The sequence below is a fragment of the Telmatherina bonti genome (genome assembly GCF_933228915.1).
Source record: "Telmatherina bonti genome assembly, chromosome: 5".
Classification (NCBI taxonomy): domain Eukaryota; kingdom Metazoa; phylum Chordata; class Actinopteri; order Atheriniformes; family Telmatherinidae; genus Telmatherina; species Telmatherina bonti.
In genome coordinates this window covers 41,660,341-41,672,374 of record NC_136623.1, presented here as the reverse complement: position 1 = coordinate 41,672,374, position 12,034 = coordinate 41,660,341, and the positions used below count along the sequence as shown (strand labels likewise).

Genomic DNA, 12,034 nt, shown 5'->3' with positions numbered 1-12,034 from the left:
CACTGTCCCCGATGTCCACGCGATGCTGCAGAGACGTGTCAGCCAGGACAGCCCCACAGCATCCAGAGCCTTAAGAAAGTCTGGGCGGATCTCATCCACCCCCGGGGCCTTGCCGCCAAGGAGCTTTTTGACCACCTCAGCGACTTCAGCCCCAGAGATAGGAGAGTCCACCCCTGAGTCCGCCAGCTCTGCTTCCTCATCGGAAGACGTGTTGGTAGGATTGAGGAGATCTTCGAAGTATTCCTTCCACCGACCCACAACGTCCCGAGTTGAGGTCAGCAGCTCCCCACCTCCACTGTACACAGTATTGATGGAGCACTGCTTCCCCCTCTTGAGCCGCCGGATGGTGGACCAGAATCTCCTCGAAGCCATCCGGAAGTCTTTCTCCATGGCCTCTCCGAACTCCTCCCATGCCCGAGTTTTTGCCTTGGTGACAGCCGAAGCTGCTTAGCCTGTCGGTACCCATCAGCTGCCTCCAGAGTCCCACAGGCCAAGAAGGCCCGATAGAACTCCTTCTTCAGCTTGACAGCATCCCTTCACTGCTGGTGTCCACCAACGAGTCCTGGGATTACCGCCACGACAGGCACCAACAACCTTACAGCCACAGCTCCGGCCGGCCACCTAACCAATAGGGGCACTGAACACAGCCCATTCAGACTCAATGTCCCCCGCCTAACTCGGGCCATGGTTGAAGCTCTGCTGAAGGTGGGAGTTGAAGCTCAGCAAGGCGTTCCCAGCAGACCCTCAAAACACATTTGGGCCTGCCAGATCTGACCGGCTTGGTGTTCGTTATGGACAATCCATGACGAGCACAGAAGTCCAATAACAAAACACCATTTGGGTTCAGAGGAGGGGGACCAATCCAATCACTCCCCTCCAGGTCTCACTGTCATTGCCCACATGAGCAGCCCCCCAGCAGAACAAGGGAGTCCCCATTGGTGACATTCCACGTCCCGAGAACCAGTTTCTGCAGCCGAGGATAGTCCTATCCTCGGGTCCCCGCCACTCGCCGCCCAGCTCACATTGCACCCGACCCCTACAGATGGTGAGTCCACAGGAGGTAGGGCCCATTCAACCCTTTCAGGCTGAGCCCAAATGGGCCCCACGAGCAAAGACCCTGCCACCAGACGCTCGCTCTTGTGCCCCATCTCCAGGCCTGGCCACAGAGGGGGCCCCGGTGACCCGGGTCCGGGCAGACAGACTGAGAGAGACAGAAAGTATCGTAGTCATCGTAGGGTTCTTTGAGCCGCACTTAGTCTTGTCCCTCCCCTACACACCTGTTTGCCATGGGTGACCCTACTCGGGGCATAAATCCCCCGAAAACATAGCTGCTAGGATCTTCAGGACACACATTGAGGAGAACATCACCTGGGACTACTTTTTACACATGCTAACAGTTGCTAATGATGCTCAACGTGGAACAAGCTCATCATTTCCATCAAATGGTAAAATGTTGCTGCTTCATGATCAGATATATCGTATATCTTTTACTGGGAATAAAAAAATTTCTTGACGAGTTTCTACTTTTATTTACATTTCACACAGCATAATGTCTCTTTTGGAAATGGGGCTGTCATAAAAATAATAAAGATTATGATGTTGCGTCTTGTAAGAACTTCCATACCTGGAGCAATAGGCAGAATCCAGGGCTCTCTTGGATCGATGGTTCTTGTGGAGGGACGGGGATTCTAATCTGTATGAAGGTAGCAGCATGACGAGAAGGTGAGGGGCGTAAGCACTGTTCTGTTGCTTCTTGAACACCTTCAGATCACCTCCACTGACCAAGCTGTCATCAATACCTGGAAAAATTACAGAGACATCTGGTTTTAAGTACTGTGGGAGTTAAAGAGTTGTTCGAGGTCATAACTAACTCGTGTGCGGTAAACAGTGATATCTGTTGCAGTAATGAGGCGACTGTATCAACAACAAAAGGCAACGAATGTCTAACTTTGGACAGTGTATAATTAGCAGCCTGTGTTAGATGTGACATGATTTCCCATGAAAGGAAGTATTGCTGCAGAGGCTGCAGGGGAAAAACACCATATATGTCGTGTGATACTGCTATGAGCAGCCTTTCTTGTGTGCACACCGAAACTCTGTCAGTTTGTCTGGGAAATAAAAAAGCCTCATACAATGAGGCTTCTGGCATCTACTGAACCTCTACTGAACCTCTGCGGTCACCGTGACAGGGAGGCACCGCTAAAGATTTGGGTTCATAATGCTGAAGTTTTATATGTAGAACCCAAATGGAATTTGGCACTGCTGACTGGAGAGGGCACTGGTGGTGGAAAATTGCTGTGCAAATTTAAATTGACTTATTGGGAAGGTGCTAAATTTTCATTTGAAAATCTTTGACATAGTAATAAATTTAAACAATCTTGACTGTTGTCTTCCTGTCCTTAACGGATCCTAGAGGAGGACAGGAAGTTTAAACGTAATATATAAGAAATCACTATGCCATCTTAAGTTGAGTAAAGCATTGACGCTTCACACGGAGATAAATGAATGTCATGTGTTTGAAAAAAAGAAGAAAAACTGACTTAAGGAAGTTGTTTTTGTTGAAGTTATTTTAACCAGTAACTGCTGAGCTCTCTGGCCAAATTAGAAAGAAGAAAAAGTAGAAATTTAGGTGTTAGAGATTCGGCAGGCGTTAGATCAAAGCGGTTACTAGAATGTCGAAGAAAAATTTAAATTAATAATAAAAAATTAAATGACTCCCTGGCCGGAAAAGATTTCGGCAGGTGTGAGATTAACTGGAACTTTTTAACTAAGGGTAACAAGATTTAAGGCAAAACAAGTTGCTTTGACCTGATGTATAAAGTTTATTACTTACATATCTTAGTTAAATATTTCAATATTTAGACATTAGACTCCACTTAACAGTAAACATTGGACTCCACGGAACAGTAAGCAATCTAATTCTGTATTTAGTTTAACACTCATTTTCAAATTGGGGACTCACTAAATTTTCCAAGGACCCACTCAAATCGTAACCTGTGGACCCGAAGACTCAGTATATTGGAAACTTGTTAACATCACTGCATCTGGGCCACATATGATCCACGGCACACCTGTTAATTACTACTTTATCTGCTTTGGTCTCACTAACAGACATGTAAAGACAAACATTCAGACAGAAACATCTTGTGTTGCTTCATGTTAACAAACAGTGTTGGAATATTCATGAACTGCTTGTAATGCTAGTAAGAATCCAATGACCTGCAAACCGAGCCTCCAGTTCCTCACTCTTGTTAGGAAGAATGTAGTTATTGGATGGTACAAAAGTGCAGCATGGACAATGCAGACTGATCTTGAAGCCACTGTTCCTATCTGAAGACAAATTAAATAAATTAAGTCTGTAATAACGAGGTGTATGTTATCAGTGATGGGAGAAAGATGCTCTCACCTCTGTGGTTCAGCCACTCACTCACTGCTTCTGTCACATCAAAAGACAACCACTCCCCCTCCGTTTGGGTTCGGACCACCTTGCTATCGATGTATCGCTGCGTTGGTGATGTCAGGTCTTTCTGTCCTAAAATCTGCAGATAAATTTCAGACCTAAATTTCAGTGCCTTCAGCAGTAAATTACAATAAAATTATTACTACTGTCATTATTTTTATATAATACTATTATTATTTGAGTTATTAGTGTTGAAGTTGTTGGTGAGTTGGCTTAGATGGTGGGGGAGGAAGCCGGTCAGATCTGGCAGGCCCAAACGTGTTGTGAGGGTCTGCTGGGAACGTCTGGCTGAGTCCCCCCATCAGAGCGAGCTTCAACTCCCACCTTCAGCAGAGCTTCGAACATGTCCCGAGTGAGGCGGGGGACATTGAGTCTGAATGGGCTGTGTTCAGTGCCCCTATTGCTGAGGCGGCCGGCCGGAGCTGTGGCTGTAAGGTCGTTGGTGCCTGTCGTGGTGGTAATCCCAGGACTCGTTGGTGGACACCAGCAGTGAGGGATGCCGTCAAGCTGAAGAAGGAGTCCTATCGGGCCTTCTTGGCCTGTGGGACTCTGGAGGCACCTGATGGGTACCGACAGGCTAAGCGGCATGCGGCTTCGGCTGTCGCCGAGGCAAAAGCTTGGGCATGGGAGGAGTTCGTAGAGGCCATGGAGAAAGACTTCCGCACATCTTTGAAAAGAATCTGGTCCACCATCCGGCGGCTCAGTGGGGGGAAGCAGTGCCCCGCCTACACCTCTGCAGCATCGCATGGACATCGGGGACAGTGCCTCTGGACTGGCAGACTGGGGTGGTGGTCCCCCTTTTTAAGAAGGGGGACCAGAGGGAGTGTTACAACTACAGGGGTCTATTCAGGGGTCCTGGAGAGGAGGGTCTCTCAGATAATCCTACTCTGACTTAAGAAGGAGCAGTGTAGTTTTAATTCTGGGTGCAGACCAGTGGACCAGCTTTATACCCTCTTCAAGGTCCTACAGGGGGACATGAGTTTGCTCAACCAATTCTGGGTCAGGAGGGAGGTACTGCTTCAAGTGGAGGAGTGAGGGAAGGATGGAGCGCGAGATGGACAGACGGATCGGTGCGGCGTCTGCAGTAATGCAGGCTCTGCGCCGGTCTGTCGTGGTGAAGAAGGAGCTGAGCCAGAAGGCGAAGCTCTTGATTCACCAGTCGATCTACGTTCCTACCCTCACCTATGGTCATGAGCTGTGGGTCGTGACCGAAAGAACGAGATCTCGTATACAGGCAGCTGAAATGAGTTTCCTCCGCAGGGTGGCCGGGCTCTCCCTTAGAGATAGCTCCTCGCTCGGTCATCCGGGAGGAGAACAGAGTAGAGCCGCTGCTCCTCCGCATCGAGAGGAACCAGTTGAGGTGGCTCGGGCATCTGGTCAGGATGCCTCCTGGACCTCCCGGGTGAGGTGTTCCAGGCACGTCCCTCTGGGAGGAGACCCCGGGGAAGACCCAGGACACGCTGGAGGGATTATATCTCTCGGCTGGCCTGGGAACGCCTCGGGATCCCCCCGCAGAGTTGGTAAATGTGGCTGGGGAGAGGAAAGTCTGGGCTTCCCTGCTTAGGCTGCTGCCCCCGCGACCCGACCCCGGATAAGCGGCAGAAAATGGATGGAAATGGATAATATTTATGCTGATTTTTATTCATAAATGAATGATTGAATGTGTCATGATATGGGCTGCTGTATTGTGGTTTTAGTTATTGTCTTTTGTTGGTTTATTTTGCAGTATTCCTCCCTCATGCACAATGGGTTTTCTTCTCACTTACTCTCACTTCACCTGTACATCCTGATGCCAGGTGTACATGTGGACACTCTTATGTTGGAACATGGTGTTCGTTACGGACAATCCATGACGAGCACAGAAGTCCAATACAAAACACCATTTGGGTTCAGAGGGGGGGGACCATGCCTCCCAATCACTCCCCTCCAGGTCTCACTGTCATTGCCCACGTGAGCATTGAAGTCCCCCAGCAGAACAATGGAGTCCCCAGAAGGAGCACCCTCCAGCACTCCCTCCAAGGACTCCAGAAAGGGTGGGTACTCTGAACTGCTGTTCGGTGCATAAGCACAGACAACAGTCAGGACCCGTCCCCCCACCCGGAGGCGGAGGGAAACTACCCTTTCATCCACCGGGGTAAACCCCAACGTGCAGGCACCAAGCTGGGGGCTGATGAGAATGCCCACACCTGCTCGGCGCCTCTCACCATGAGCAACTCCAAAGTGGAAGAAGGTCCAGCCCCTCTCGAGGGTTCTGGTTCCAGAGCCCAAGCCATGCGTCGAGGTGAGTCCAACTATATCTAGCCGGAACCGCTCAACCTCGCGCACAAACCTTTTTTGTATCAGTCACAATCAGTTTGTCCATTTCCAAGAAAAAACAATGAAGTAAAACAAAAACAAAATAGGCAGAAGGAAAGCTTACAGTATATATAGCACTTGGTTTTTAGTTCACATTTGTCAGTTCATTGTCTTGTTTTGTCTTGTCTGGCCTCAAATCTGGGTCAAGTGATGGACTTGGGCCTAAAATCCACCAACTTGGGCAGGGTGATGCATTGAATATACTTAATATATCTTAAGAAGTTTTATATAAGCTATATATAATTGGTATATTGCAAACATTGAGTGTAAACTGTTACAGCAGTGCTGTAACCGTCTGTCTTTTTTTTTTTTTTTTTTTGCAGTTTAGCTTCTCGACCTCACAGTAGACACAGCTAACTCCCCATCCATCCTACAGATATGCATGATGTTTCAGGAGAGAGGAAAGTTTAATGGGGACACAGCTATAAAAATTTGCAGGTACCTAGCTAGCTAGCAACAAAGCTGGTTTACAAGTGTTAAGAGATGGAAAACATGAAAGTAGTTCATTTAAACCAGAAATACGCCTCAGAAATTACAATAAGGAGTAGACAGATTGTTCACCTGTGTGTGTTTCCTGATGGAATTATTACACCGGACAAAGGAAAATCCTCCTGCAGATTCTACTCGTCCAGTTGCTCTGGTTATTAAAAAATAGCAAATCTGAAACTGTATAAGCTTGTCTGTTTTACAGGTCGTTAATGCAGCAATTTCTAACATGCGCTTTCTGTCTGCTGGTGGGAGTGTGACGTTGTGTGTTAACATGGCATGGCATATATAGACGTCATTTATTTATATATCAACATGTAAATATGAAAAATAAGATCAGGATGTTGAGTCTATATTGAAGTAAAAGATAGACCTTGAAGAGGAAAGGAGACCTTGAAGAGGAAAGGAGACCTTAAAGAGGAAAGGAGACCTTAAAGAGGAAAGGAGACCTTAAAGAGGAAAGGAGACCTTGAAGAGGAAAGGAGACCTTGAAGAGGAAAGGAGACCTTGAAGAGGAAAGGAGACCTTGAAGAGGAAAGGAGACCTTGAAGAGGAAAGGAGACCTTGAAGAGGAAAGGAGACCTTGAAGAGGAAAGGAGAAAGAGGAAAGGAGACCTTGAAGAGGAAAGGAGACCTTGAAGAGGAAAGGAGACCTTGAAGAGGAAAGGAGACCTTGAAGAGGAAAGGAGAAAGAGGAAAGGAGACCTTGAAGAGGAAAGGAGACCTTGAAGAGGAAAGGAGACCTTGAAGAGGAAAGGAGACCTTGAAGAGGAAAGGAGACCTTGAAGAGGAAAGGAGACCTTGAAGAGGAAAGGAGACCTTGAAGAGGAAAGGAGACCTTGAAGAGGAAAGGAGACCTTGAAGAGGAAAGGAGACCTTGAAGAGGAAAGGAGACCTTGAAGAGGAAAGGAGACCTTAAAGAGGAAAGGAGACCTTAAAGAGGAAAGGAAACCTTGAAGAGGAAAGGAGACCTTGAAGAGGAAAGGAGACCTTGAAGAGGAAAGGAGACCTTAAAGAGGAAAGGAGACCTTAAAGAGGAAAGGAAACCTTGAAGAGGAAAGGAGACCTTAAAGAGGAAAGGAGACCTTGAAGAGGAAAGGAGACCTTGAAGAGGAAAGGAGACCTTGAAGAGGAAAGGAGACCTTAAAGAGGAAAGGAGACCTTAAAGAGGAAAGGAAACCTTGAAGAGGAAAGGAGACCTTGAAGAGGAAAGGAGACCTTAAAGAGGAAAGGAAACCTTGAAGAGGAAAGGAGACCTTGAAGAGGAAAGGAGACCTTGAAGAGGAAAGAATAGGAATGAATGAAGGAATGAATATAGTTAACATCAAACCATGGCTTTCAAACAATGTCTTTAGGATTCCATAAATTTTAGAAAACACACAAATAACATAAAGCTTTGACAAAGTGCAAATACTGATGTAAACTGGATAGATAAATATAAGGATTAAATAATGCTGTGCATCATGGTGTTCTTGACTCCATGTCATGCACTATAACCGTGTAATTCACAGTCGTGAGTTGTTTAATCAACTTATGCCATGGTCCCACACAGTAAACATTTTAAAACAGTGTCTGAATGAAAGCAAAGCGGCTGTGGGAGGAGTTTACAGCACCGCGCTGCAATGCCAGAGACGCTCGATTAGCAGCTGAAGACAGCAGGAGAGGAAACTGCAGAGAGAAAAATAATCACACCCTTTTAGTTTTATCATCGTTGGAAACTCAGATTGTACTGAGATTAAAATCAGATTAATCACTCGGACCTAAGTCAGATCAGAATTTTGAAAATCCATCAAGTGAATTACAGAGTCTGCTGACTATCACAGTAAGAGTATGTGAAGGGCAAAAGATCTGACGCCACTGCAGGACCTGGAAAAGCAGTCCAGGCTTTCATCTTCAGTCCACTTGATTGCTGTAACATGGTCTTTTAGACTATTAATAATTCGCCTTTTAGACTCCTGCAACTCATTCAGAACGCTGCTGCTCCAGTCCTCACTAAGACCAGGAAACTGGACCACATCCAGATGTCACCTCAGGTCATCTAGATCTTGTCTTACTAATTGTAGAATTACTTTACTCATTCCTAGGATTACTTTACTTGTTCCTACATTTTTTGAGCCACTGTTTTCCGGCTTTTGGTGAAAGTGATGTGGGTTTTTTGTTTTTTTAGGAGGAGCTCCTATTTACATGTTGTACTGCAGGGGTCTCAGACTTTTGGTCGAGGGCCAATTGAGGCCTGTAAGCCGATATTCTGTGGACCCCTCTGGAAATCAAAACAGTGAGGCCAACGTGTTTTTCCTCACATACATCCACGTGAGTTGTTGCCACATACGGCTGCATGTGTTCAAATCCTACTGTGAAGAGAAAGATGGACAATTTCAGAAGAAGTGGGACACAGAATGCTTTTTTGTTGAGCACAGGGCCATCTGTATTTGTCTTGTATGTATAGATAAAGTTACAAAGACAGGGAGTTTATCAGCCAAGTGTAGTCTGTCCAGAAAAGAAGAGCCAGTTTAGAAACATTAGCATTTGAGCCAACACTGTGGTAGAGCGTATTTCTGACCTGTCAGGTCACATTTACAGTCAAATGCGTGAGAAAGTTAAACATTTCCATTCATACTCAGTTACTCTTGATAAGAACACAGGCTTCACTGATACAGTGCAGCTCACAATAAAGGTCCATGGTGTTGGCGATGATCTTGAAGTGATGGAGGAGGTGCTGACATTGCATTGGCCAGACCACCAGTCAGAAAGTATTCTGCATGCTGTGTGATGCCAGTCTGAATGCCACCTAACAACGAAGGTTATAGCTGGAATAACAACTGACTTTTTGAAGCAAATAGAATATGAGGATGTGCTCTACGTCACTGAGGCATGTTAGCTTAGCAGGGAACATCTTGAAGAGGGTTTTTTAGTTGAGAAAAGAAGTGAAAAACTTTGTTGAGAAGGATGGGATATGCCTCATGGGCTTAGCTTTTCACGTTGACATCACAAAGGAGCTGAACATCCTGAACAAGAAGTTCCGAGGTCAGGGCCAGCTTGTCAGTGCTGCAAATGATAGTGTCAGAGAATTCACCACAAACATGTTCTGGAGAGCCCAGCTTTCTTCACCAAATCTCTGCCATTTCCCAACATGCAAGGCCCTCATGGATACAGGACACCTTTCGTGGTGAGAAGTATGCCAATACCACTGCAAAGCTACAGGAAGAATTTAATCACAGGTTTGCAGACTTCCAGGCACACACATCCACTTTTCAAAGTTTTGCTGACCCCTTCAATGTGGAAGAAGCCCTAATGCTACCCCCCCCACCACCTCCCTGCCTTTCATCCCTAAACTTACCAGGATGTTCAAGCAGATCATGTACCTCTTTGGGAGAACCTATCTGTGTGAAAAGCTCTTTTCAACCATGAACTTTAATAAGTCAAAGTTCAGGTCAGGAATGCTGCGAGCCATCTGGGGGCCCAAAGCACAGCTGGTTTGTGACCTCTGTTAAAAGCAGGAACCCAGAGTCAGTTTGATTCCTCAATGTTGTTGTCTTCGAATTTCAGGCCAAAAATGTTGGAATACGTCACATTAAACATTTTTTAAAACTGACAGCCAGTACTAAATATAACGATGCATTGTGTGATGTTCAGGTTTCACTGTCACAGTTGTGTTGAAGTATCTTATGCAATTAGAACTTTGTGAATTCTGTAAGGGGACACTTCCCATTAACAATTGTTTCATTTGCAAGATCCACCAAACACCAACAGATTCAACACAAAGGAATTCTGTTATATATTTATCAGTTCATGTTACCAAAAGTTATGCTACATTCTACATTCATTCATCCAAGATACTTGTATTCCTCCACCACCTCCACCTCCTCTCCCAGGATGGAAACAGTGCTTTGTTTATTCTTCTTCCTCCTGAAGTCAACAATCATCTCTTTTGTTTTGCTGCTATTTAATATGAGATGATTGTCACCGCACCATTTAACAAAGTGACTGACCAGTTCTCTGTACTCTGCTTCTTGTCCATCCCTGATACACCCCACAACTGCAGAGTCATCAGAGTATTTCTGCAGATGACAGGACTCAGAGTTGTACTGGAAGTCTGAGGTGTACAGAGTGAAGAGGAATGGCCAGAGTACAGTTCCTTGTGGTGCACCAGTGCTGCTGACCTCCATCTCAGACACACAACCTTTCAGTCTCACAAACTGGGGTCAGTTTGTAAGGTAGTCATAGATCCAGGTGGTTGTGGAGGTATCCACCTGGAATTTATGGAGCTTCTCACATAACAAAGCAGGCTGAATGGTATTAAAAGCACTTGAGAAATGAAAGAACATGACCCTCAGAGTGCTGCCTGAATGGTCCAGATGAGAGTGTGCTCTCTGGAGCAGGTATATGATGGCATCTTCAACCCCAAGTCCATTACGATATGCAAACTGGAATGGGTCCTGAAAGGTGTTTACTTGCTTGTTGAGGTGAGCCAGTAAGAGTCTCTCCAGGACTTTCATGATGTGAGATGTCAGGGCAACTGGTCTGTAGTCACTTGGTTCAGCTGGTTGTGTTTTTTTAGGCACTGGAACAAGGCAGGAGGTTTTCCACAGCACTGGGACTGTATTTAGTCTCAGACTGGTGTTGAAAAGGTGCTGGAGAATCGGACATAGTTGTTCTGAGCAGGTCTTGAGAACTCTGGGACTGACACCATCTGGACCTGCAGCCTTGTTCTGGTTCAGTTTCTCAAGTTGCTTCATAACCTGATTGCAGGAGACAAACAAGGTGGAGGTCTCAGGATGTCCTGATGTGGAGGGAGATGAAGCTGTGTTCTGGTCCATGACTGAGCTGCAGGGTGACAGATTGGAGGCGTGACAGGAAAGCAGTGGGCTTATGGAGGGTGTGTGGTCTGTTGGGCTGGAGGTAGGGGGTGAACTGAACCTGTTGAAGAATATGTTCAGCTCATTAGCTCTGTCCAGACCTCCATCAGGCTGGTCCCCCTTTAACTTGAAGCCGGTGATCTTCTTCATTCCAGACCACACATCCCTCAGGTTATTCTGCTGGAGCTGACTTTCTAACTTCTTCCTGTAGTCCTCCTTGCACTTCTTAGTTTGTGTTTTAAGTTGTTTTTGTGTTGCCCTCAATAACTCCCTGTCTCCATCCCTGAAGGCTTTCTTTTTGATGTTCAGCAGCTTTTTCAGGTCACTGGTGATCCAGGGTTTGTTATTGGGGAAGCACCTCACTGTTCTTGTTGGGACGATGCTGTCCACACAGAAGTTTATGTAATCTGTCACACACTAAGTCATGGCGTTGATGTCGTCTCCATGAGGTTCACAGAGGACGTTCCAGTCTGTAGCCTCAAAGCCTCCTCTAAGAGCATCTTCAGCTTCAGCAGACCAGATTTTGATAGTCTTTGTGATGACTGGTTGCTGCTGAACGATGGGCTTGTAGGTGGAGGTGAGAAGAACCAGATTATGGTCAGATCTTCCTAAAGGAGGCAGGGCAGAACAACTGGATCCATTATTCATATTTGCATAAAATAAGTCCAACATCTTATTTTCTCTGGTGGAGCAGCTGACAAACTGCTGGAATGTTGGTAGAGTTGCAGAAAGGGAGACGTTGTTGAAGTCTCCGGAGATCACCATGAATGAGTTAGGATGCTGTGTTTGTAGCCGAGCAACGACGGAGCTGATGACGTCACAGGCTGTGTCTGGTGCGGTACCAGGTATTATATAAATCGCTACCAGAATAACACAG

At 46.1% G+C, this 12,034-nt stretch overlaps 1 protein-coding gene across 2 annotated transcripts in view; it reads right to left on the bottom strand.

Moving 5' to 3' along the window:
- tgfb2 (transforming growth factor, beta 2) overlaps positions 1-12,034 on the bottom strand; it is a 236,474-nt gene that overhangs the window by 3,452 nt on the left and 220,988 nt on the right. Inside the window, exons 3-5 of one of the 2 annotated variants that reach the window (XM_079240861.1) lie at positions 3,407-3,539; positions 3,220-3,330; positions 1,625-1,799 (exon numbers count right to left, since the gene is read on the bottom strand). In XM_079240861.1, coding sequence (XP_079096987.1) covers positions 1,625-1,799; positions 3,220-3,330; positions 3,407-3,539 — 419 coding nt within the window. The remainder of the gene's footprint in view (positions 1-1,624; positions 1,800-3,219; positions 3,331-3,406; positions 3,540-12,034) is intronic. The other variant, XM_079240862.1, reaches the window with a different exon arrangement.